Source organism: Nothobranchius furzeri, chromosome 10 (assembly GCF_043380555.1).
Source record: "Nothobranchius furzeri strain GRZ-AD chromosome 10, NfurGRZ-RIMD1, whole genome shotgun sequence".
Lineage (NCBI taxonomy): Eukaryota > Metazoa > Chordata > Actinopteri > Cyprinodontiformes > Nothobranchiidae > Nothobranchius > Nothobranchius furzeri.
In genome coordinates this window covers 42,990,447-43,018,441 of record NC_091750.1, presented here as the reverse complement: position 1 = coordinate 43,018,441, position 27,995 = coordinate 42,990,447, and the positions used below count along the sequence as shown (strand labels likewise).

Below are 27,995 nucleotides of genomic sequence, written 5' to 3'. Positions count from 1 at the left end.
CAAGTACTCTGACTACTCTCATTTTAACTTGTATTTCAAAGCCAGATACAAGAGGAGAGGTTGTGACGTGAACATACAAAAATAATTGATATAAAAACAGAATTCATGAAAAAGGTTAAATATAAGAAACATTTTCTCACGCACATTATTTCTAGTTTTAGTGAATATACGATCAACAAAATGTGCCAACAGAACTGCAGGTTAAAGACTTCAAACTGAGAGGGCAGTGTTAGTTGGTGTGGTGTGCGGTTGAGAAACACAGCTTGAGTGTGTAAGGATAAGGCCCACCTAGAAGAGAGAGAAAACAGAGAAAGACAAAGCTTTCAATTACCAACCAATCATCTATTTCTATAGCACCTTCCACTACATTCACAGAAGCCTACGGTGTTTTCACTACCACAGTGCATGGTAAAAAGGTTATAAAAACAGCAGATATCATAAGAACAAATAATAAAAATAGAATAAAAGACCCAGGAAGTTAGCCAGGCTGCACAACGCCTCGCTCCAGCAGGACACGCAGTGGCATGAGCGCACCTCCTGGAAGCATACATCACTAAAGCAGACAGCTAACAAAATAAAGCTGAAAAAAATAAATAAATAAGTAAAAAAGTGCCGCCATTAACACTTCTTATTAGAATCAACTGAAGACCCAGCTTATCTTCCTCAGTGAGGAAAGATCTTTTTCAAAACCCTCGCTTTGGCGTCAGACTCTGGCTGCAAGTCTCATTTTTCTGTCTTTAAGCTAAACAGCTGAGCTGTCTGCTGGACATTCAGCCTTCTCATCAAATACGTAAAAAAAACACTAAACTACAGAGAAGTAACTATCTTTCACATCTCTCCAATATCTAAAGTTTTGTCTCACTGTTTACTTCGCTCTGTGACAGCTGATCACGTTAGGGTTGCAAGGATTAACCTGTTTGACTATTAACCACTGTGTGGACAGCTGCGGTTAACCCACTGTAAAGATGTCTCCAACACCGCAAAAAAAAAAAAAAAAAAAAAAGTGAACCAAAGCAAAAGTGAAACTGAAACGAACGCACCCAGCAGAACCAGCGTCAACAATCACCGGGACTTCTCTGTTTCCACTTAGGAAGCACTTCAAGTCTCCTGTGAGGGAATATTTTAGACTCCCAAAGCTGCTAAAAGAGAAATTCAGAACGATGTCTCATCCATCCACAGAGCTGGCAGAAAAATAAAAGTTGCTACACTCCCAATTTATCATCACTGATATCATCACGCAGACAAATGAGGTCCCAGTGAGTCAGATTACATTAGTGGCTGAACGAATTTAACAGCAATATTAGAACAATCCAGTGAACAACGGTTCATATTGTGCTGTTCTACGTTTCCCCGGTACCCGTCTACAACAAGCCTGTGCGGCAACCCATTTTTCATATTTTATCAACTACACCTCTCTGTAATTCTTGTTCTACATAGCAATAATATAATTTATCCTTGTTCAAATAATATTCTTATTGATGAAATCTGAAAAGATATAAACAAGTATGAATTACATTTAATAGGTAAAATTCATAACAACAACTGCACTAGTAGGAATCTAGCATCTTTATTCATTAAGGTGTCTCCATCCTTCAGTGCTAACCCTGACCAGTTAAACCTTCTTGTCTTTTTATTGAAACACAAAAACGGCTATTAAGCAAATATAATTAAAGGTGTGGTTCACTGAAAAATATTTTTTAATGATTATTTTTGATAATTACTCTGAGTGTTTCATGCAGGCTGAACATGAAAATAGTCTCCTGCTTTAGCTTCTGATAGAAACTAGATGGTGAAACTCTAGGATTAGAAAGGCCTGACAGATCTACGTCACCCTGTCACTTAACATTCATGTACTCACCCATCTTGACTCAGAATGGGGAAGGCTGTTGTTGGTTTAGCGTCCATGAAACAGCAGAGAACATCTCAACTAGTAGAAGCTAACTGTTAACATTAGCAACTCCACTTCACAGCAGAACTTCTCCAGGCTTGTGTTATTTGTGGAGATAATGAGTAGTAGAGAGCATTTTTCTGAGCAAAATCTCTGAAAAGTAATGACAGATAATTCAGGGGTTCTAAACCTTTATAGAATGTAATTATGCCTTTTATCAATAATTTACAGAATGTGTGTGTGATTTATATATATATATGTTAATACATATGCGAAATCAATTCATGTAAATAATCACGGTAATCCTGAAACTGATGATTTCTCACACTATAATCGTACCACCAAAATGTATAATCATTGCAACGCTACATCACGCCTGTGTTGTTTGCAGCTTTTTCTGTCCCTCAGCAACAAAATGCTATTGAACCCATCCTTATTGGTTGAATATGTGATTTTAAACCCAACCCAATACTCAACTGGGAGCCAGTGAAGTTGCACCAATACAGGAGTGACATGCTCCCTCTTCCTAGAACCAGACAAGGATCTCACCACAGAATTCTGGACCAGTTAAAGGTGAGCAATTGCACCCGAGCACACACCAGCATACACAGTCTTACAGTAATCAAGACGTAACAATAAATATAGAAGAGAATAGTCTACCTTTAAACACATTGGTATGTAAAAATACAATAAATGAATAACTCACTAGGGTTTTTAATTTGATGATGGTTCATCATAGCAAGGGCTTCCATGGCATCATTGATGGATTCCCACTCCAGCAGGCCAGATGAACTCCGCTCACCTGTTCAGACAAAATGAGAGAATGATCATTTATGTTTGTTTGTGTAAATGCACTGAAAGCTGAAAACACCATGTCTGATCATCTTGCCATTTTTTTTATCACTTTTTCCATTCATTCATTCACTTTATGGAGAAAAGCAAATTGGCGGGTTCGGTCACATCCGGGACAGCAAGGCTGTAGCAATTATACGTACAGCCACGTGGCACAAAGATGCAAACATCACGCATAGAAGAACAAAAAATAATTTTATTAGTTTACATGCATCTTTTTTCATAGTTGCGAACTCGGACGGTGTGAAAAAGATGACAACTAAATTAACTCCCCTAACGGCCCCCCAATCTGAATTCGAGCTGTGATTTATTGTTGGACTTCTGTGCTAGTCATGGATTGTCCATAATGGCCACCATGTTCAGACATAAAGGTGTCCATATGTGCTCTTGGCACCAGGATACCTTAGGCCGCAGCTTGATGATCAATTTTGTCTTTGATGATCTGCGGCCGCATGTCTTGGACACTCGGGTGAAGGGAGGGGCGGAACTGTCAACTGACCACTACCTGGTGGTGAGTTGGCTCAGATGGTGGGGGAGGATGTTGGTCAGACCTGGCAAGCACAAACGTATTGGGAGAAGCGAGGGACATTGAGTTTGAATGGGCCCTGTTCCGTACCTCCATTGTGGAGGTGGCTGACAGAACTGTGGCTGCAGGTATGGGTGGGCGATATATCGAGAAAAAAATAAAAAAAATTCATATCACGATTTTGTTATTGCAAAATCACAATTTTTTCTATTTTGACCATGCAGACGCTTTGGAAGTTATTTACAATCTCTCTCTCTCTCTCTCTCTCTCTCTCTCTCTCTCTCTCTCTCTCTCTCTCTCTCTCTCTCTCTCTCTCTCTCTCTCTCGATTGGACAGAACATCCAGCCAATTATCCAATGACTTAACAGCCTCCCTTTATAATATGGACAACTTCCTAGGAAGGCGAGGCTGGTTCCTTCTGAGAAGCTTGCCATCTTGTTGGGTGTTTAGCTGTGCCTTTTGCTGTAGCTGTGCAGTGGTTTTGCTGTGCTTTGAAAGCTTGTTGTTTAGTCATTTTGAAGTGAACAACTTGGACTTCAGAGCTTGTATTTTGGTTGCTTACTTTTGTCTTCTGGTGGTTCATTATTTTTCTTAAGCTCCGCTCTGTTTGTATCCTGAGCTTTACTTTAAGTTGGCTGAAACCACTTTTCTTTAAGAGCTGAAGGTTACTGCTTACCTGTATTTGATTTGGTAATTGTTGTCCTTTTGTTTAATTTATTCCGTTTGGTTTTTCTGTAAACCTTGAGACTAGGTCCCTCATAATTGTTAATCCTTACTTTATTTTGTAAACCTTACAATAAACCACTGGACCTTCTTTAACCCTTTAACATCTTGGGTTTTATTAAAGTTACTTCCTTTCCCCTGGATGATCGGGGTCGTAACAATCCTCCTCCTCACATATAAAGCTCTTAAAAATCAAGCTCCATCATACATCAGTGACCTGATTGTTCCATATGTTCCTAACAGAGCACTTCGCTCTCAGACTGCAGGTTTACTGGTGGTTCCAACAATATCTAAACTTAGGATGGGAGGCAGATCTTTTAGTTATCAGGCTCCTCTCCTGTGGAACCAACTCCCAGCTTTAGTCCCTGAGGCAGACATCTTGTCTACTTTTAAGAATAGGCTTAAAACATTTTTATTTGATAGGGCCTATGGTTAAAATCGGATGATAGCCTAAATATGGACAAGTGGGGGAGTAGAGGGAGGTGGAGTGTACAGTTGGTAAAGACGGCTCTCCCTTGCCCTGCCTCCAACATGTCTCTATCTAAAAGGCTAAGTTACCCAGAGTTATCTCTGTAGTTATGCTGCTATAGGCTTAAGCTTGGTTTATGCTTGACGCATTCACTTTCCGCGCGGTGATGCGGCTCGCGGCTCGCGGCTGTAACGCGCTTCACAACTCGCAGCGTTTATGGTTTGTGCGGCTCGTCTCTGCGGCGAGCCAATATTCTCCCAAACTGAACGGGGCAGCATGGAGCTCTACGGCATGCATCCAACACTACACCATAGTAGAAGTAGAAATGACTGTTTACAACACGGCATTTCAGCATTTTTAACAGCGTTCTCGTCTTTTCCGACAGTGTGAGCTATTTCTCTCCAAGAATTATTAACAACATGTTGATCACGGTGATCTTTGAGAGCTGAATCATACAAATGTCTGTATTTACGAACCTCTGCCGTACTAGTTCTTGCCGGTCCGCCATGTTTTTTGGCGTCCGACCGTCCGTGTGGTTAGAAATTTTCCGAGGTGCGCGTTGCGGAAATTCTGGGCCGTGCGGAGGCGCGGCGTGGTTGTTAAAATGACGAAAAATGACGGGACTTTTCCGCACAGAGCCGTGCGGACCTCGCGGACGCGTCAAGCATAAACCAACCTTAAGACTGCTGGAGGACATACTGACCACCTTCCACACTCTACTACTTTCTTCTACAATCTGCTCTTTAACTGTGTTATTTCCTGCTATTTCAGCTGTTAACATTACTTTTTCTCTGTTTTTCTCCCCAGAAGAAGCTACAATGATGTTCTGCTGAGCTGTGGTGGCCTCATGGAGGGGGCCATCGTCTTGAACACTGTAGCTAACCATTTAAACATTCTCCCTCTCCTGATCATAACATTTTACTTTCTTTGACATTGAATGTGCTACTACTAGTTTACCCATTTAATTATAGATTCACTAGGATAAATACAATAAAGTTTATCTCTCACCAAATAGAATATTTACTAAGAAATCACAAAGTAACCATAGAAGCATTGGTATATATGTTGTGTAAGCGGATGTGTGGGTGTGCTGGTGTTGGTGTATGCGTGTGTCTGCTCTGTCTTCTCCATCCCCAGTGAGTCATGGTGGATGGCTGCTTATACTGAGCCAGGATCCTCTGGAAGTTTCTTCCTGTTAAAAGGGAGTTTTCTCTCCACTGTTGCTAAATGCTTGCTTAGTATGAGGATTGCTGTAAAATCACTGACACTGGTCAGTGACTTGATGCAATTTGCTGGGTTCCTTACATAGGCTGGGACGTAATTTTGGGGGGGGGGACGGGTGGGACATGTCCCCCCCCACTTTTTCAAAAGGCAGTTTTGGTCCCCTGCACTTTTTTCCGTCCAAAAACAATGTTACGCTCCATTAAATGGATTTGGTTGAGCACTAGGACCGAAACGGAAACCGGTTTACTATTAGACCCGCCCAAAAGCTAATCTATTGGCTCTGCTGATACTTGCTAACGTATTATTGGCTGTTGCTGCTGTCACTCAAGTTGTAAACAGTCAGAACGTGCTCACGTTGTTTTGCTAGTTTGGAGCCGCTAGGGAACACCGGTACTGAGTCACATTGTCAACTAGACGCTGTGTAATATCAGAGCTCAGCTCAGCTTCCATTACATAACATTTGAATAAGTGTTCATTTGTGAGTCTTTGGTAGTTAGGCACAGCCAGGAGGCAGCATGTCAAGAAAACGAAAAGTGGATATAAGAGACTTCTTTCAAAGTCAAAACGTAAGTTGGAACATGTGACACCCCTGCATTAAGCTCAGACTCACCTCCTCCTTCAAAAACATACTCAAAACTAACTTTTACAAACTCATCTCCTCCACATAACTGACTCCTCAGACACAATTTATTCGTATTATTATAATTATTATTTTAATATTATTACTATTATCATCATAATTATTATTACTAGTAGTAGTAGTAGTAGAAGTGTAACTTCAAAACTTTTATCATTAAACTTTATTGTAAACTTATCTATTGCAATGCATATTTTCACATTAAAAAGCTCTGAAAAATGAACAGTATCATCATTGTCAACAGATTTTTTAAGCTTAATGTCATAGATGTACACTTTTCATTAGATTTATCTTATTTTTTCCATTTATTTTTTGTGTGTTGAAATGCAACAACTGTTTAAACACTTTTAAGGGGAAAAACAAATTTAATATGTTTTTATACACTCAAATGTTAGGGTGATGATCATGTGTAAAACATTAGTTCAGCATGTCCTCTAACACAGCAAATGAACAAACGGCCAGATCTCAGGAGGGACCGTTTATGTATAAATAATTTTTATACTTTTGACTAGGCCTGGGAAAGTAACACATTTTGCTGGACGATATTTTGTCCAACAAATTGTTGATGATAAGCGATATCATTGCCAACATTATCTAGACCAAAATAACCACTAATATAATGTTAATATATCATAATAATGCAAGTACACCCTTTAAAATGCAACAAATAAACCTTCATTTAACATTGAAATATCCAGAACCAGAACTTCTAAATGAATAAAAATAACAAACAAAAATTAAATAAAAAAGGAATCTCACTCCCTGTTAGAAAATGTTGCACCAAAAACAATTAAAAAAGACCCAAAACAATAAATACAATGGCCTATCCATTGTCAACAGCCAAAACTGCACTTCAATAATGATAATAAATAAAAATAATAATAGAGTTGTAAATTTTTTTACTTTGATATATTTATATATATATTGAGGATGGAAAAATTATTGAGATGGGCACGTGACGTGTCAAGGGGTCTTTACATAACACCCCCCACCCCAAATCCGCACGAGCCTGCTGTGTCCCCCCCACTTCTGAAATCAAAATTTCGTCCCTGTACATAGGAAACTTTTTTCTGACTGGCTTAATGAACTGACCTGTATTGGAATGTTGACTATGTGAAGTGCCTTAAGACGACTCGTCGTGATTTGGTACTATAGAAATAAATAAACGAATTGAATTGAACAGGCTCAGATCCAGGATGATCCAGCCTGCTTCTCATCCATTCTGGCTTTCACCTAATGTATTTATTTAGAATGCAAGTAAGATTTAACTATATTTGTTAACAAAGCAAACTGATCTTGGGAATTTCTCTGCAGCACTGATTTAAACCTCAGTGTACATGTTAGAGAAAATTACCACAGTTACAGCAAAACACACATTTAATAAATATATAGGCTACACATTGCGGACAGTAAAAACGTAAAGTTGTAAGCATTACAATTATAATGATCACATATTTAAAAAAACACGGGGAAATATGCACTTTATTTGTGACTAGAATCTCAAACCTTGGGATGGACGCGACAGCGTATGATTAGGGAGCCTAAGTCACTTCCGCATCACGGGTCCCCGGAAGAACGAAATAATGAATGCAAGTCAACGGGGCTAAAAACGCTATTTTCTAATCAGCTTTGCCTTACGCCCTGGATCACACATATGTTGTACTGCAATTTAAATGAAAAGTAATGATAGGTGTTTCGAATACACCTGTCACGTACTTTGAGATTTATTAGCTTGTAAAAGTTTGTAATTAGCTTGACTACAAACTAGAAATCGGCATGTCGCATATGTGACGTCACCACATAATCTCCTCTCCACAAACTAGCTGCTACTTACCACATGACCAGATTTATGGTGTTCCCTGGGGGTGATATGTGGATAGCGCATCTTAGTCGTCCCAACCGCAATTTTCAGATTTAATTATTAAACTCATGAGGGATGAGGCTATTTTTAATACATTCATAACGTGAACACCTTTCTAATCCATGTTTCTCCTGAAAACCTTTAGTTTTTGACTAGAGATATGATGAAATAATGATTAAATATTGATGTTTTTGCCATGTTTTATTTAAACAAATTAGAGACTAATATTTGGTTGGTTTCCGGTTAACCGGCTATTAACCGTTAAGGGTGTCAATAAAAGAAATTTTGTAAAGCGTGCATCCCTAATTCACAATATTAATAAGTTTTTAATCGGTATACTTCTTTAAAAAATGAAAGTGAAACTTAAAGGACAATTTGGATGTGTTTTCTTTTAACGCTTTCCTGATTTTTCTACCCCTTTTCTTATAATTTTACTGCTTTGCTAAAAAGCATTTCTTTTTCTTTTATTTTAATGCGTTTCTGAAAAGTATCGGATCGGAACTCGGTATTGACAGATACTCAGAATCAAATGACTCTGAATCGATCTGGAGCAAAAAAACCAGATGGCATCATCCCTACAGTGCAATGTGCCTAACACACGCTACACACAAACACACACAGGCACAGCATAAACCAGTCTGATGTGGGTCCGAATTCTAGGCTAAAAGATCCCTCTTGACATTTATTCACTAGAAAACTGATTACAGATTATAATGATCAGCTGTTTGAGGCAAACACTGACCACACGTGTTTTATTTGGACTCAAGCATGAGTCCATATTAAAACTTAACCAGAACATGACCAGAACTACTCACTCTTTCCAGTAAAAGGTTTTACACTTGTAGGATTCTTTATTCCCAGCTCATCACAAATCTGAAAGAAAGCAATCCAGTTTCAGTAAAAATCGAAGAATGTCATTTTAGGAACAACTGTATTCAGGAAACTCTGACCTGGTAAAAAGCTTCAGCTGAGATATCTGGCTGGGCATTAAAGAAATGCAAAACATTGCTGGGATGTTGGATTCTGTTTTTAGCTGCTTGCTCTGGGGAGGTAAAGCGATTGTTGCGGGATCCATGGAAGTCTTTGAAGCTACTGGTGTTATCCTCTAACTGATAGTACTGTCCTGGCACTATGGCCTGCTGCTTGGACACGCTGTAGAAGAAAATAATAGATGTCTCATTTTCACCTGGACTTTATACTTTATCTTCTGTAGTGCAGGTATCTGTGTTTAGGACTGCTGAGACCAGCTCTTACCAAACATTAAGTTTCTGACCAAAAAGGAAGGTGTTGTTGAGGTGAGTGATGGCCCTGTCCACAGAGTAGCAGTCGCCCATTTCCACCATCGCTGCTCCAGGTTTGCTCTTCATGAACTTGACCTAATCATAGATGAAAGAAGAAAAACAAGGGCAAAAACCAAACATGCTTTTTAGCATTAGGTGAAATGAACAAACAAGAAAACTAGCATAGAACCCAGTTAACTGATAAGACTTTGAGACAATTGTGAAATCATAAATCATCCTGGACTAAACTGTAAACTAAAGAAACTACGTAGGTAGAGAGCATTACAGCTTAACTATAATACCTGCAAACTTGGAAAGTGTGAAAAAGGTGACAAAAAAAGAACCAAAGACGTCACACAGTAATTTATCTATTGACATAAGCACATCACACCATTTTATTTTATTTTCAATAATCAAAATGGTAAAATAAATTAATCAAAATACATACAGACATGGACAAAACTGTTGGCAACCATTGGTCAATGAAGCAAAAACTCACAATGGTCAAAGAAAGGACTTGGATCTGACAAAAGTAATGAATACAAATTCTAAGAAATTTTACCAATGAAAGTGAGACATGATTTTCAAGCATGCATCAACAGATTCATTTTTTAAAAATTAACTAATGGAACGAGCTGGACAAAAATGATGGTACTCCAACTTAATATTTTGTTGAACAAACTTTTTTCTCCACTACAATCAAACGATTCCTGTGACTGTCAACCAGACTTCTGCACCTCTCAGCAGTTATTTACAAAAGACCAAGATTCCTTGCGAACAGAGCATGCGCAGAACACACGCTTTGATGGGGATATCCCGATATGCGTTTACACGACCAAACATTCGGGTTAGAAAAGGGTGTTGTAACCGGGTTTTTAAAAACCCGGTTATGAGCATATCCGGATTTTTGGCTGTGTTTACATGGCTGTGCGGAACCGGGTAATTGTGAATATTCGGGTTTTAAAGGGGTTACTGGCTGCATGTAAACGCACTGACTGACACCTCTGGTGTCCTCTGTTGGCTGTCCTCGATCTGTTCAGCAATTTTGTTCAACAGCATGTTTTGAAAAGCAATTGCATGCTGGTGAAGGTTCTCAATCATCCAGGTCACGGCAATCCAAAGGGGTTTCAGTCTAGGTCACACCCATCTGCATCTAATCAATACAACAATGCCCACACAATAGGGGTTGTATGAACTAGTCGACTTCATGGCTCTGTAGTGACTTTTTATGCCTGTCATCGACTAGTCGCTGTCACGTGATAATGACTGACAAGATGCAGTCCTCGGAAAAGACAGCAGGTGATGAGCCCCTGCGTCGGGAGGCGGAGGCAACGCGCTGTGCCAAAGCGTCGACACCAGCGGTAAAACGGACATTTAACCAAACTGCGACCTTTTCCCACTTGCAATTTTACCTTCCCCTCACCCCCATCCTAATCTTAATCAGTTTGCGCATGCAAAGCTCTGATCGTTGATGCGCTCCAGACATCGGCGTCCTGAGCACCGCCACATCAGGTGTCACCACCTCAAAAACAAATTAAACACGCGATCGTTCATGTAGGCTCATTTCCTTTAATGTTTTCTGTCTGTTATTTGTGCCTGATGCGCTTCGCTGCTGCGGAGCGAGGCACATCACCTGTTTTGTTCTCCGGTGACGCACCCCCAAAATTCCACTATCTCCGCTCCGGCACGAACTCCGCAGCAAAAACGGTCCCGTTGTAGTCGGCTGGCGAGCAGCGGCACTCCGCTGTTTTAGCGGTCGGTAGATCTTTTAGAACTGCAGTTCAAAGGTAACTCATAAGGTGAATATATATGAAGCCAGGTAGCAGTTTTTCTTTAGGATTGAGAGGAGATGCAGGAAGATAATAAACAGAACAGAAAAATAGTCAAATAAAAACAAGTTTGTTTTTGTACCTGCTGGTTGCAACAAACAGACACCATTGAAGAAGTGAGGAACAGAAAATGAAATAATTATTTTAATGTTTAGAGCAGCAGGAAAGGCTGCAGGCGCATCAACGCAGGGGGAGGGGGGAGAGGGCTGAAGTAGGATGCAGAAAGTACAGTTATTAAAAGAGATGTGTTAACTTAGAAAATGTGGGCGCAATTTTAATTGTCAAAAACTCCAGCGAACCTACCGACCCCCCCGACCCCCGCTTCAGGTGTATGACGTCATCAACGACTACTCGAAGTCGACTCGATTTTCATTACTTGACTGTCGACTTTAAAAAAAATTAAGTCATGCAACCCCTACCACACAATAGAGGCTAACGACTCATCAGGGGGTAGGGAGAAGTGGTATTCATAGGTAGTTTCTGCTCATTACAGACAGCTACAGTTTATAAGTTTGACTCTCCCATATTCCAGTCACAATTGACTAAGCTCCTCGGATGACAAGACACATCCCCCACATTGCCTGCTGGTGGTGGTCGGAGGGACTGGCAGCACGTGTGTACTGCAGTTTTGCCTTTGTCATTGTGCCCCAGGGCAGATGGCTATAATGTAGCTCATCTCACGGAAATGCAGGTGGACGCCCCACTTGTAGGTTGGATTACGGACTATTTAACAAGTAGACCACAGCATGTTCGACTGATGAGCTGCCGCTCAGATAACATCCTGAGCAGCACGGGGGCGCCGCAGGGGACAGTCCTATCACCCTTCCTCTTCACCCTTTACACATCTGACTTCAGATACAAGTCTCAGTCTTGCCATCTGCAGAAATTCTCTGATGACTCTGCCATCGTGGGCTGTATCAGGGATGGTCAGGAGGTGGAGTATAGGAGAGTGGTGGACAGCTTTGTTGAGTGGTGTGAGCGAAACCACCTACAAGTTAACATCACAAAGACTAAGGAACTGATTATGGACTTTAGGAAGCAGGCCCCACCTCCTACTCCTGTCACCATAAGAGGGGCTGACGTTGAGATCGTTGAGGACTACCGGTACCTGGGGGTTCACTTGGACTGTAAACTGGACTGGACTAAGAACACCAAGGCTATCTTCAAAAAAGGGCAGAGTCGGCTTTTTCTTCTGAGGCGGCTCAGGTCCTTCACTGTTGGGAGGAAAACGCTGACCATGTTCTACCACTCGGTGTTGGAGAGCATTGTGTTCTTTGCAGCTGTGTGCTGGAGCAGTGGGGTGAAGATAGCTGATGCCAACCGGCTGAACAAGCTGATTAGAAAGGCTGGGTCTGTCCTGGGTGTCAGACTTGAGACCCTGGAGGAGGTGTCTGAGAGGAGAATGCTAAAAAAGCTTCTCTCTATCATGGACAACCCCTCCCACCCCATGCACGCCCACATGATGGACCATCGAAGCAAACGCAGCAAGACTCATTGCCCCGAAATGCAGAACTGACCGCCACAGGAAATCCTTCGTACCGGTGGCAATAGGATTGTTTAACTCTTCCTCACCCTGTAGGTGATTCTCCTAATACCTTTACCTAGGTTATTCTGTTCCCTCCCAGACTGTGCAATATCACCCAAGAGTTCTTATTGTAAATATGTTTTTATCCCCCCATCATATCATATGCTGCTACTACCCCTAATTCTATTACCATGGACGTAATTTTCACTTTAGAAGTGTGTGTGGGGGGGGGGGGGGGGGGGACGACACACGGAGTGGGGAGGGGTGTGTGTGAATCTTTACAGTATGCTCTAATGGGAAACAGGTGTAACAACACAAACTGTTGTTTTCTGCTTGGTCCTAGAGCTCAACTAGTGTCAATTTAATATAGCGTAATATTGTTTTTGGATGGTAAAAAGTGCAGGGGTCAAACCTTGACTTTGGAAAAAGTGGGGGGGACATGTCCCCCCTGTCCCCCCCCAAAATTACGTCCATGTCTATTACACAATACTTTAATCACTTTTGTGAATCGCCTGCATCAACGGCTTAATTACTTATTCACCAGGATAGTCATGTATTTATTTGTTGAGTTATCCGATTGTTTTTTTTTTTTTGCACTATCCTACTGGGTACTACTGTACATTATTTTTTACTGTATATATTGTATTTCTTATTTCTATTTCACCTGTTCCTTTGTCTCTCCTACCGCTTTGAGCATGTACATGACACAAGAATTTCCCTCGGGATAAATAAAGTTGTTCTTATCAGTGTGTGAATATGTGTGTGAATGACTGACTGTAGTGTAAAGAGTTCAGGGGCCCTCTTAATACTCAACTCACCCTTTCAACGTTGCCATAAAGACAAAATATGTTGAAGACCTTTTCAGCATTGATCTTGGATGGTTCCAGGCCATACACCATCAGAACTGGGGAATCAGCATGGGCACCATAATCAGGAGGGGGTAGTCCATAACCAGCACCATACCGTTGGCCACCTCGACCACGACCAACCATGCCTGGCCCCATGCGATGCGGAGGACCATAGGCGTCATCACTGTAGCTGTGAAAGCCTCCTTGAGGGCCCCCTGATTTACAAAAAGAAAGAAAATGAAAACGCTTTGGTCTAAAGAGAAAAAAAAGAATAAAATGTCTCTGGAAGTCACATTTACCATAATCAGCTGGGTGATCTCCCAGAAGAGCAGGCTGCCTCTGGCGTTTATTTGGATTGGCATTGGGGTCTAAAAGTTGTAAAATCAAAATGTTTCATCCAAAACGTTGTTGACTGCATGCATGAAACAGTTACAGCTAATATATGCTAAGGAACAACTCTATGAATAACATGCAACACAGAATCCTGGGATTATTTCAAGTGTTCAAAAAGTCAATATTTTTTTCCCTAATGTATTTATAACATAATGGAGATTTTTTCAGTCTTTTAACTTTTAAATATTCTATTACTTCCGTCCTAATATTAACACACAAACACACCTTGTGAATTGTTCCAATTGCCTTCACCATCTGCATCTGCATAAGTACACATACACATGTCAATTCCAAAAGAACAAAAACTTTCCAAATAGGCAATACTGCATATATTTATTTAACTCCCATGAGTTTATGCATAAATAAGACTTTAATACAGTCATCAAGAGTAACACGGGCATCTATTTCTCGTGCAGTTGGGTTTTATTGAAGACTGTTTTAAGTGATTACAAATCAGAACAAGACAACTGAGAAAGTTGCTCATGTGAGCAAAAAAATGAAACAGTCACTAAAATAAAAACATCTAAAAATACAACACAAAGAATGTTTTCCCAAAGCACTGACACTCACTGCATGTGAAATTGGGTTAGTTGACCTTGACCTAGACCAGTTTAACTACTATACATAAGAATCTGTCAAGGCTCTTTCAAATGCACCATGACTAGTTATGTAGGCCCCACTTTCCAAGGTTTAGCAAATAACAAATTTCTCAGAAATTACTCAGATGTTCTCAAGAAGCATTTTAAAATGGCCTGGTGCATTTACAGAAAACCAGGCTCAAAATACTTTGGAAACAACTCAGCATTTGTTCTCCTCCAAACATGACAAATAGAATTTTTACCAAAAAGTTCTATTTTGATTTCGTCTGACCATATGACATTCTCTCAGTCCTCTTCTGGATCGCCCAAATGCTCTCTAGCAAATGTCAGATGGGCCTGCACATGTACTGGCACATGCAAGGGCACATGTCCCATGCAGGATTTTAGTCCCATTGGTAGCCTTTGTAACTTTGGTCCCAGCTCTCTGCAGGTCATTCGCTAGGTCCCCTGTGTAGTTCTGGGATTTTTGCTCACCGTTCTTGTGATCATTTTCGCTCCACCGGGTGAGATTTTGCGTGGAGCCCCTGATCAAAAGAGATCATCAGTGGTGTCGTATGTTTTCCACTTTCTAATAATTGTTCCCACAGTTGACATCTTCACACCAAGCTGCTTACCTATTACAGATTACCAGCCTGGTGCAGGGCTACAATCTTGTTTCTGGTGTCTTTTGACAGCTCTTTGGCCTTGGCCATAGTGGAGATTGGAATGTGACTGAGGTTGTGGACAGGTGTCTTTTATAATGATCACGACTTCCAACAGGTGCCATTAATACAGGAAACGGGCGGAGGACACAGCCTGGCATAGAAGAAGTTGCAGGTCGTTGAGTGCAAGAAGAAGAAGAAGACGAAGAAGATATATTTTCTATAGCGCCTCTCGAGATAAAAATCACGAGGCGCTTCAAAAAAACAAAAAATGTAAAAACAAAAAGATAATTTAGAAAATGGTTAAAAATATATTTAAAATGAGCAAAAAATAGACAATTGGGATTAATAAATGTAAAGAAAGAGAGAGAGTGAATAGGAAAGAGGGAAATCTGTGGATCCTGAGGAAGGTGGAATAGGTGGGGAAAGCAGAATAAAGAGAGAGTGGTGAAGAAGGTCATAAAAAAAACAGCTTGAACAAGTAAGTCTTCAGCTGCTTTTTAAAGGAGTCCACTGATCTCAGGGGGAGAGAGTTCCAGAGTCTGGGGGCCACAGCAGCAAATGATCTGTCACCTTTGGTCTTTAGCCTGGTGCGTTGCACAACCAGTAGGCTTTGATCACTGGACCTCAGGGACCTGCTAGGGGTGTAGGGACTAAGAAGATCACCAATGTAAGATGGTGCTTGTCCATGTAAGGCCCTATAGACCAGAACCAGGATCTTGAAATGAACCCTGAAGTTGACTGGCAGCCAGTGAAGCTGGAGGAGAAGCGGGATGATGTGGGTGTGTTTGGAGGACTTGGTCAGAAGCCGAGCACAGGCGTTCTGAACCACCTGTAGACGGTTCAGGGAGGTTCTGCTCAGACACGTGAAAAGAGAGTTACAGTAGTCTAAGCGTGAGGAGATGAAGGTGTGGAGAACTGTCTGAAGTTCAGAGCGGGACAGAATGGGACTCAGCTTAGCAATGTTCCTGAGATGGAAGAAGGAAGAGCGAACAAGAGAACTGACATGAGAATCCAGGGTGAGAGCTGGGTCAAAGGTCACACCAAGAAATATTGCTTGTTTCTATGAGACCAAAGATTATTTTCCACCATAATTTGCAAATAAATTCTTAGAAAAAAAATCAGACAATGTGATTTTCTGGAGTTTTTTCCCCCTTATTTTGTCTCCCATAGTTGAGGTATACCTATGATAAAAATAACAAGCCTCTCATTTTTTTAAGTGGGAGAACTTGCACAGTTGGTATCTGATTACATACGTTTTGCCCCACCGTATGTCTGCCCATTACAAAACACTATGGGCAAGTACAGAGATTCAGAACGGGTCTCCAAACAGATTATTATGCTATGAATGTTTCCAAAATCTATTTTTTATGATACAATCTAAATCAAACAGGTTCAACTATTTCATTATTATGGCAGGAAAAAGTTGGCCTAGAAATGACAACAATTTAAGCTGATGTGTAAACCTCAAGTAGAGCTAATAAAATTAAAACAAGATATAAAAGGCTGATGCTAAATTTAAACTAAAAACCATAAGTCAACTTTCTGTAGTGGCACATACATTTTCAACTGTTCACCATGAAGTCAACGTATTCATTCATTTAAGTACTTACAGCACCACACATGAAGTATAGGACAGAGTGGGTAGGTGAGGTAGTCTTCAGCATAGATGCTAACTGCCAATCTCTGACTCCAGCCTCAACTCACTTTTTCCTCTTCAGTATTTTGTTTGTTCTTCCCTTCCTTGCAGCCCCACCATCAAAGAGAAAAGTACATCCACACGTCCACGTTGATTCTAGACCAGCTGCGGCTTTGCTTTTAAAGACACTATTAGAGGCTCATTTCCAGCTTACCGTGCTCTGACCACAAGGCAGGGCATTTGCACCATTTGAGAGTGGGCTGCCAGTCCACAGACACACTGAGCCAAACCTGCATCACATGGGAGGCAGTAGAGGCATCACTAGGCCAGTGCAAAAAAGGGAGAATGAAACAACGCAGAAACAACACAAGATCAGCACATTGAGGAAAAGGGGGAATAAAGTACAGAAAAAAATAGAACACCATGGTCCATAATGGCAGAACGCCTTGGGAAAGGATTTGTTAGCTGTTTGCTTTGTATGCTTGAGAGGTGTTTGATGGTTGTGTCTTCATAGGCCCCCCTGACGATATTTCTTCTCATGTAACAGTGGGTGCTCACGTGATGCGTTGCTTTTGGGGGGTTAAATGTTTTCATGGTGGTTCAGCTGTATGTTGTCTTGGATATTCGGCTTGATGTGGTGTCATGTCGTGTTCGGCACCGGCAGCAGGTAGAGACGAGGAATAATGGCATCAGTAAAAGGCCTCGTTTTTGTTTATTGCCCCAGTATGTGGTGTCATCTGTTCCCTGGTCAGGCTGAGTGTGTCTGAAATGTCCTTTGTTGATCCCTGTGGTTCCCAGAGCTAGAAGGTGTGACTTGTACGCACACACACCTGTACTCCTGCCCTCATCAACAATGTGTTGAGTCAAAGAGATAACTCCTCAGAGCTCTGTGGATGACATGTGCTGTGCTGGTAAAGAAGCTGCAGTAGGTGCTTATGTATCATCTTCAGACTGAGGTGGATATGGTGGGTGTCTGTTTGTATTGCCTTGGAGTATTTCTGTCCCTTGAAATTGAAAAAGTGGCTACTGTCCACCATCAAAAATAAAAGCATTCCAGTGTCAACTTGTGGAGATATGGGTGGTGATGAACTTGAATTAAAAAGTTCTCAGGTGGGTTGAGTTCCGGTATTTGATGTCCGACTGTGTCCCATGTGTGCCAAAAAGCAGCTTTACTTTAGTTGTGGTTGTCGTTGTGCCTATGCTATACGAGTTTGTAGAGTAAGGACACAAGGAGTGCCTCGAGGACCAGATTTCAAACACCTAAATAAAAAATGACTATGTGCATGTTCTGTCCGAACAACAAAAAGAATGTGGAGACAAATAGTAAAACAGGAGTTACTTATGTAACAGCAATACAATTTTACAATACTTAAGAGTAAAAAATAACAAAAATGTCTAATTTAATGAAGTTTCTAATATGATTAAGAAGTTATTGGGAAGATGTCCATTTGCCTGTAGTCCTATTGTGATCCATTTTGGTCGTAGAGGTGACAGAAAGCAAATCAGGTGATTATGTGGTTTTCTTAGCATTTAAAGTAGCAGCAGTAGTACAAAGTAAATGTTGGATTAGTAACCCTACTTCACACTGGAAGCATCAGTGGTGCGGAATGGTTCACTCACAAGCTTCAATGCGGACCAGTACACACAAGGGGTCTTGCCCGCAGAACAGCATCACAAAACCCTTCTAGACTTCTGCCATCCTCCCTATTTGTCTCGGGAGATTACAAAATCCCTCGAGAATTCAAAGTTCATGGTTTGTTACGCCATCTGCCATTAAACCAAAAAGAAGGAATTACGTTTGATGTCATACAGGATGTTGTTGTTCTCCACTGCCAGGACTAAAGCCATGAAAAACACACCACTGCACTTCTGGAACGATGCTGGGAATAAATAAATTGTTATGGGCTCGACACACGGGAGGCGACATCGCCTCTCCTCCATTCATTTTCAATGAGACATGCGTGGCAAAGCGATAATCGCGGGTCTCCCTCCTATTAAGCGAAACGCGAAAAACGTGCGTGTGAAATTTTGCGCTCGTGCACGTGTCGTGCACAGGCGACCCAGCAACGCGATCCCAGAAAGTTGAAATATTTTCAACTCTTCATCGCTGTCGCTCGGACGAGGACCAATCAACGGAGGTTTCATTCACTGACCAATGAGCGGACAGGATGCTCCGTACATCTCCGAGCAAACATGAAGGAGAAGTTGATTATTATTATGTTTTATATAGTAAAATCACAAGTAAGATTTCACATAACTTTAGCAGCACCTTGAGAAACATCATATCTACCACTTTATTAACTCTGAACCGCTTAAATAACCTTAATTCCCTCCAGCCTGACACAGCCAAACAAAACAACGGAAGTTTCAATTTCGCCATGGAACAGAAAGCGTAGATGGCTTTGCCGCTGGCCACTGCCGCGGGTCGCCTCCCGTGTGTCGAGCCCATTAGGCCACACGTATTGCCGTAATCTACACTTCAAATTGCATTGCTGTAACCGTCTTTTATTTGGAAAATTACCAGGGGTTTTACACTAAAACCGTGTGATATTTCCACATCGTGGCTGGTTTGAAACACCCCCATAGACTATAATGGATTCTATTTAAAGCAGTGCTGACGCTTTCAGTGTGAAATAAGGGTTAAACTAAACACGTTTTCACCTTCTCATGTTTAGAGAAAGGTGATATAGTTGGTCAAAACTATTTTGATTTGCCGACACAAAAATACAAATTTATTTAGGTATGTTTACGAGAATGATTAGAAAATATTCACAGAAGATACCATTAAGTGCATTTATATTTTACGACATCACTTAAAGGCCCCATGAATGCTCAGACCTTGAATTTCAAGTCTGATTTGCGCGTTAATCACATTCTTTTACATAAATAAACCACTTGAGAATAAATTCAAATTCTTTATATGGAGGTATAAAAAATAAACATTCATGCCATATGTGAATCTGCTACTAATCAAAAAACTAAACATTTAGTCAGAATAATAACGTAAAAAAAAGAACCTTACATGCATGCGTGTTTTTTAAGTATTACTTTTACTTAAATCAAGGCAATTTATTATTATATAGTAATAATTATTACTTTTTATGTTAAACTGTAATAAAATATAGGTTTAAAATATTAACTTATTTACTAGAAAATTATGAATTAACTTGATAGCTGTTTTGCATCTGACCCTGAGGAGCAGTGGGATGCCATCTGTATGGGGCCTGCAGGGCAACAGGGTTCAGCATCTTGTCCAAGGACACCTGGACACATGGCCACAGGGCCTGAAGTGGGACTGATCCAGCCCACTGACCACCCAAGTAGTTTGTGAATTGCTTTGATGTTCATCTAAATTTTTATGCATCAAATTACCTAAAAACAAGCTAACTAATGCAGTTCAAGTATTTTGGGTTTGGCTATAGTACTACTAATAAATCTGGATTGGACTTTTAATATGAAGCAGTCAAAATTTATATATTTTGTATTAGATACTTATCCTGCTTACAACTGCATGTTTTTTTTTTTTACTTCAAAATTGACAGGCCTTTTGGTAGTAAATTACACAATGGGGGACATTGTTTAACCCGGGGGTCGGCAACCCGCGGTTCTGGAGCCGCATGCGGCTCTTCCATCCATCTGATGCGGCTCTCTGTGCTTGAAAATAATGAATGGATATTTAAATAAAATGCTTTATATTTTACTGCATTAATTTTACATCTGTATGCTAATTCTATGTAAAGATTGTCTGCGTAAACCTGAACAGTTCCAACCCGGTCTTACTGTGAGACCGGGTCACGCTTGTGCGTAATCATAGGCGCATTCTGAGCTGAAGAGGATGTGAGATTCTGGGATTCTCCTCAGACGGCTCCTGGATGTGTCGCCACATTGGAGACAGGAACAAGCACTATTCAGCCAAAGTTTCATAATCAGGGAACATTTTCTAAGTGACAAGTCTCGCTTCAGTTGGAGGAATCTTCCCGCATATGCTCTGGTTCTGCGACGTGCTCCAAGCCCCTCTCCACATCTTCAGCTCGCTGTGCACCGTACGTACGCGCTGACAGCGAGCTGCGCTGAGCAGTGTCCAGCTCAGATGTTCAGATGGGAATCTTTTCTTGAGTGATTTAGCTACATCTGTGCGTAACGAATAAAATGTCAGTTTGTCTGCATGCGTCGGGGTAATTCTTTCTATTCTTTCTCCGTCAAAATAAACGGCCAAATACGGGAACTGTCCGGTCAACACAACACAAGCCCTGCTTTTAAATGTTTTGTTTTCTTGTGAAAATTGTTGCAAAGAGATATAATTTAACTTGATTAACACCTGAGCCAGGCGCACTGCGCCGTTATCTCCGTCGCTGTAAATGAGGGAAAAACAAATTGATCGGACCTTCCCCACCAACAAAGTTTAATTACAACAATCAAACGTGACAGAGCCTGGATTTGTATTCTGAACAGTCTAAACATGTTTTAAAAATAAACGTATGACAAAAGTGGCACCTGCTCAGTAAAACCACCAACAGGGTGAAAAATATCTAAATATTGTAGGCATAGACGGGCTACAACTTCTGGATCCATTTTTTTTATAAATCCTTTTATTGATTATCTTCTTATGAAAGATAACTCTGACGTACACGAGCGACCGGTACTGGCTGCTGTCACCTGTTGTGATTGGTTAAGGCAGCTCTCTGCTGTCTGAGGGTAGGCCCCGCCCACAATGCCGCGGCTGCTGTGGCTCCCAGTGTTTTCTTTACTGTGGGAAACGGGTAATAATGGCTCTTTCATGGGAACAGGTTGCCGACCCCTGGTTTAACCCAATGAGTGCTTTAAGAAATAATTTCTATTTAACTAAAATTAAATTCCCATCAGTTGTCACAAACACTAATGTGTGACAACTGATGGGAATTTAACATCCAGATATGTTTAAGTATCTAATATAAATAATTTTTTATTTCATTATGCAGTAAACACTAGAAGTCACAAGTGTCATTTCATGGGGCCCTTAATCAGAAGTCTGTCAGGTAAAAAGTGTTTTTCTTTAAACATCAAGTTCACTACTTAAGCAAACACCACTGTGTGAATGCATATACATCAGAAAAATGGTAAACAGTGTTGTGTGTTATTTATGCCACGATAAAATCTCCACTATGTTTTAAAGAAAGCTAACAGGTGTGATGATGCATTTTGCTGACTGGATTAGAGAAGGCATGGAAGTGAGACTGTGCAGCTGTGACATGCTCTACAGGGAACGTGGACATGTGTGAACATACTTATGCTATACCTAACGCTACAAAGGGAGCCTGCTACTTTACTCATGCATGAGTCTCTAATGCGGGCATCCTTGAAGGCTGCTCCTCATGCCCTTTGCACCTGCTGTGTGGTGAGAAAATGCATAAAGACTGATGGCATCACAGGGGAACTGCCTTAACACTTCGATTAGCTGCACAGAGGCAAATATTTGTTTGTGTTCAAAGGAAATTCCCCTGGAGGCAAAACACCCCCCCCCCAAAAAAAATCCCATATAGTGGCATGAGAGGGAAAAGGGGAAAAACGGAAATCAGGCAGAAAAATGCATGTTACCTTGGCCACTCAGGTTGGGGTTTGTATAGTCCCATGTGTCCTGGTCATTCTTGAAGACATTTAGGCGTGCTGGCTGTTTTACAAAATAAGACGAGTGAGCTACAAACACACTCTGAGCCAACATCCTTTCATTTAGAGAGAGATCAAACACCATCATACACTTACCTTGGCATAGTCGATCTTTAGAGTGCAACAACCAGAATAGATGTCAGCTCCGTTCAAAGAAGCTTTGGCCCTCTGAGCACTTTGAACTGAATCAAATGTAGCATCAATAGTTAAGATCTGATTATCTGAGTTTGAGGCTAGAAGTAAAATACAAAATTAATACCATACACAGTAAATCGCAACAGTAAAATTACTCCCAAAAACTGAATAAATACACAAGAAATAAACACAGGATCTGAAAGGATATTCGACCATGGCCTGAACACCATTCTTTCTGAAGATGACGATCCTTTGCACGGGACCACAGTTGTTACAAATGGTGTAGAGCACATCCTGGAGGATAAAAAGGTAAATACAGTATAGTTGATGAGATAAACAGATGTTATCTCGATTAGAACAGTCTATCACTGCCTCAGTGCTGCTCTTTTGGTCCACCAGGCGATGCCTCTTTCAGTAGCGTTTTCCTAACAGGAAATAGCATCTCCACCCATGCATAGAGTCCCACTTTAAAACAGGGCATATTCTACCCCTTACTTTAAGAGTTATCAAAGATCTATGGTCTAGAAAATATATTCATGAAGTTTTATGAAATTCTACTTTAGCGTATACTTTCAGTTTTGTTCTCATTTTTTCAGCTGAAAAGTTTCATTTTTTCTCCCATATTTATTATATATATATATATATATATATATATATATATATATTTATTTTATATATATATTTATTATATATATATATATATATATATATATATATATATATATATATATTTATTTATTTATTTATTTATTTTATATATATATTTATTTTATATATATATATATATATATATATATATATACATACAGTTGTGGTCAGAAGTTTACATACACTTGTAAAAAATATAATATAATGGCTCTACTGAGTGTCCCGTTATTTCTAAAACTCTGATTTTTCTCTGATAGAGTGATTGGAACAGATACTTCTTTGTCACAAAAAACATTCATGAAGTTTGGTTCTTTAATGTCTTTATTATGGGTTAACAGAGAAAAGTGATCACATTTGCTGGGTCACAAATATACATACAGCAGTGCTAATATTTGGTTACATGTCCCTTAGCCATTTTCACTTCAATCAGGCGCTTTTGGTAGCCATCCACAAGCTTCTGGCAAGCTTCTGGTTGAATCTTTGACCACTCCTCTTGACAGAATTGGTGAAGTTCAGTTAAGCTTGATGGCTTTCTGACATGGACTTGTTTCTTCAGCACTGTCCACATGTTTTCAATGGGGTTTAAGTCAGGACTTTGGGAAGGCCATTCTAAAACCCTTATTCTAGCCTGATTTAGCCATTCCTTTACCACTTTTGATGTGTGTTTGGGGTCATTGTCCTGTTGGAACACCCAACTGCGCCCAAGACCCAACCTTCGTGCTGATGATTTTAGGTTATGTTGAAGAATGTGAAGGTAATCCTCCTTCTTCATTATCCCATTTACTCTCTGTAAAGCACCAGTTCCATTGGCAGCAAAACAGCCCCACAGCATAATATTCCCACCACCATGCTTGACTGTAGGCATGGTGTTCTTGGGGTTAAAGGCCTCACCTTTTCTCCTCCAAACATATTGCTGGGCATTGTGGCCAAAAAACTTGATTTTTGTTTCCTCTGACCACAGAACTTTCCTCCAGAGGTCTTATCTTTGTCCATGTGATCAGCAGCAAACTTCAGTCGAGCCTTAAGGTGCCGCTTTTGGAGCAAGGGCTTCCTTCTTGCACGGCAGCCTCTCAGTCCATGGAGATGCAAAACACGTTTGACTGTGGACAATGACACATGTGTTCCAGCAGCTTCTAATTCTTGGCAGATCTGCTTTTTGGTGATTCTTGGTTCACTCTTTACCCTCCTGACCAATTTTCTCTCAGCAGCAGGTGATAGCTTGTGTTTTCTTCCTGATCTTGGCAGTGATGAAACAGTGCCATGCACCTTATACTTACAAACAATTGTTTGCACTGTTGCTCTTGGGACCTGCAGCTGCTTTGAAATGGCCCCAAGTGACTTTCCTGACTTGTTCAAGTCAATAATTCGCTTTTTCAGATCCATGCTGAGCTCCTTTGACTTTCCCATTGTAGCGTTTGTGGGCGTTTGTATCCAATGAGCCCTATTTACCTGGCCTAAGAGAAGTCACCCGCTGTAGTCACTCATAATCACTCACAAGAAGTTAAGAGGCCATGCTATGAAGCTCAGTTCACTGACACATTTCTAAGTCACCAAAATTGCTAGATCAAGTTGCTGTATGTATATTTGTGACCCAGCAAATGTGATCACTTTTCTCTGTTAACCCATAATAAAGACATTAAAGAACCAAACTTCATGAATGTTTTTTTGTGACAAAGAAGTATCTGTTCCAATCACTCTATCAGAAAAAAATCAGAGTTTTAGAAATAACGGGACACTCAGTAGAGCCATTATATTATATTTTTTACAAGTGTATGTAAACTTCTGACCACAACTGTATATATATATATATATATATATATATATATATATATATATATATATAGGATGCAAAAAAAACTTAAAAAACAAAAACAGATGTGCATTTGTTCCTTTTAATACCTCAATCTTAAAGGGACTTCACAGAGTTTTGAATTTTTATGCTCACGATTGCCCCCTCAGGCCAAAAGCGTAACGGCAGCTTCAATAGTAGGCTCGTGCACGAGGCGCGCATGCTTAACGTGCACACTCCTTAACAAAAATAACAGCTGAGACAGTCCTGTGTGTGTGTGTCTGGGGGGGCAGAGGACAGGAGAATGCGCAGCTAATTAATTAAATAATTTGGTTCTGTAACTTTCTCTTCAGCACAGCCGACAAAGGTTTATGATGGGTCAGTCCTCCTGCATGCTCAGACCATTCCCTTCCCTTGCTTGAAAAATTGTTCCAAAATAAAAGTTGAACCCACATCTTTTTTATCTATGAATTCAATGCCGTTCGGCGAGTCTCAAATAAAAATTTTAGATCTTACCGTAAAAAAATGTATCATTAATGTAAAAAAGAAACTTTAAATAAACTATGTACACATCCAGAATCGAACCCGGGTTTTCTGCACGAGAGTCCGACGTCTTATTAGGTGAGCTAAAGCACCAGTGATGTCTTTGGTATCTGTAACATTTATATCCTTGATAACAGCTGAAACAACGTTCAAAGAACGGTTCGGAGGGCTAAGCCTGAGCGTGAACGCGCATGAAGCAGCCTGCTCGACCCGAGCAGCTCTCTTTTTCTGTGATTTTACAGAAAAACAGGCAATCACAGTAAAAATGCCAGGGCTCATTCTACAGGACCAGGGCATTGCAGGAGAATGTATGAAGAAAGGTATTATTTCTATACATGTTTTGGCTGTCAAACTTCCATAATGCCCCTTTAAGAAAACTTTGACTGCACTAAGATCACAAATATATCTTTTATTAAATAAATATTAGATCCTTAAACTTACAATTCTATAATTAAGATGTAATTATCTTTTTTTTTTTAGTCTTTCAGTTGTTTTGTTTTTAGGCAGTGATGTCATTCAAATCCATGCTTTCGTTCTTTTTAAACACAGAAACAGTTTTGTTTACCTGTTTTGTAGCTACACTACATGGATTTAGAAAGACACAGCAAGAACACACCTAAGATGTCATTCAAATATTCTTCAGTTCTGCAATTAATCCTCAGTCTAACAAATCCAAAGCAGAAATAGAAATATAGACTATAAAGAGTGTTTCGTCTGTAGCTAAATGATAGAATTTCAATAAGGGTTTAAATTTCAATAAGGGTTTAAAAACACTGTGATTTGGAGCCTTTTACCGTGGTGATGGGATAGATGGGGTTCACGATGGTCAGCAGCAGCACATTGTTGACACTCCTGGTGTCATCGGCATCTCCTGGTCGAGAGATCTTTTGACTAGTGGAGTAGTTAATGAAGGCAGGATGACCTGCAATATTAACTTGGTGTTCAGCTGCATATATAACAGCATTACAGGAGCATTTCATGTCCTCATACTCCACCAGGGCCTGACGCTTATTGGGCATCATAACTACATAACTGCAAAGGAAAAGAACAAAGGGCAACTTTTAACATAAGGCTTTCAGCAGTCTGCTCTCTCTCTCTCTCACACACACACACACACACACACACACACACACACACACACACACACACACACACACACACACACACACACACACACACACACACACACACACACGATTTGAACCAACAGATGGATTTGCAGAGTTATGCAGAGCTTAATGAATTGCTAAACAGATGATTTAACAATTGAATCAAGTGGAACAGAGAACAACTGAAACACACATACAATACAGGTGGTCTGTCGATACGTGTTCCCTCGTCCAGATTTGTTTCTTTTCCACCCAGCTGCTAGTTTGAACCATCCACTCGCACAAAAGGCGTGTCCTAACACTTACCCTAATCCTAAAACATGCATAAAATCGTGTAATACATTTTAATTTCATAAATTATAATTATGCAAACAATGTTTTGGTGACAGTGTGGTTACGGTTAGGGTTATTTTTTGTGAGTGGATGGCTCCAACTCGCAGCTGGGTGGAAAAGAAACGGATTTCGACGGGGGGACTCATATCGATACAACCGGCCCTCCAGGACTGGCGTTGGGTACCCCTGCTCGAGTTGCAGCCTAGTGCTCCGTTACCTGATGGTTCCAAACTCCTGCATGGCCTTCACCAGGTCGGCCTCCAGCACACCGTCTACCAATCCCCGTATATGTACCACAGGGGAGGGCAGTGGTTTGTGTGGGTCATCATAGTTGTCCTAAGAATCAACAACGGCGTTGGTAATAGACAACACACGTTTTGTGTCAGAAATCGCTGCTAGCTTCATACAACAGATTTATCACAACCGAAACGAAGAAAGTATTTCCTTTACCGTTAAGGAAGAGTATGTTGACATTAAGTTCAAGTGAACGTTTCCTATCAACGACCTAAACGACATGCTGTGCCGGTTTATTTATTCCACATACACATCAAATCTAAGCAATGTGAGCACAGCCCTGACTAGCTACAGCTAATTAGCTTCTTCGTTTTAGCTACCTCCCATTATATTCCCTACTGGTACTAATATGGTTTGTTAAATAACAAGAACGCGTATAGTTTAAAGTTTCCGTCACGCCTATTTACAGTTTGCGAGAAAACACTCACCGTGATCATTCCTCCCTCGGTTTTCTGTCGTTTCGTTGCTCTGCCGCCTTCTCTGTAATATCGGGACGCAACAGCAGCCATGTTGTCAAATCCCTCCACCGGTTTTGTGTTGCGTTACAGTTCTGGGGAAAAACTTGGT

General features: G+C 40.6%; 1 protein-coding gene across 2 annotated transcripts; it reads right to left on the bottom strand.

Annotated features, from left to right (window-relative positions):
* LOC107385983 (heterogeneous nuclear ribonucleoprotein L) lies at nt 1-27,995 on the bottom strand. Of its 2 annotated transcripts, XM_015960127.3 has the most exons (14): nt 27,857-27,995; nt 27,352-27,470; nt 26,487-26,724; nt 22,921-23,006; nt 22,674-22,770; nt 22,509-22,581; nt 14,281-14,316; nt 13,962-14,030; nt 13,633-13,877; nt 9,435-9,556; nt 9,131-9,332; nt 8,996-9,053; nt 2,595-2,690; nt 1-288 (listed from the first exon to the last, which is right to left on the bottom strand). In XM_015960127.3, exons 1-14 carry the CDS (start codon nt 27,935-27,937, stop codon nt 230-232), a joined length of 1,581 nt encoding a protein of 526 aa, XP_015815613.1. In that variant the 5' UTR covers nt 27,938-27,995; the 3' UTR covers nt 1-229. The 2 variants fall into 2 exon arrangements, with proteins under 2 accessions (XP_015815613.1, XP_070411760.1); XM_070555659.1 differs by lacking the exon at nt 14,281-14,316.

What these genes read in the sequence shown, in the direction of transcription:
- LOC107385983 (XM_015960127.3), bottom strand. Translation starts at nt 27,937, where the DNA reads ATGGCTGCTGTTGCGTCCCGATATTACAGAGAAGGCGGCAGAGCAACG. An exon ending in CCGAGGGAGGAATGATCACG is followed by an intron (nt 27,471 to 27,856) that starts GTGAGTGTTTTC and finishes GTTGATTCTTAG; the next exon opens with GACAACTATGATGACCCACA. An exon ending in GGTCAGAAACTTAATGTTTG is followed by an intron (nt 9,333 to 9,434) that starts GTAAGAGCTGGT and finishes TTTCTTCTACAG; the next exon opens with CGTGTCCAAGCAGCAGGCCA.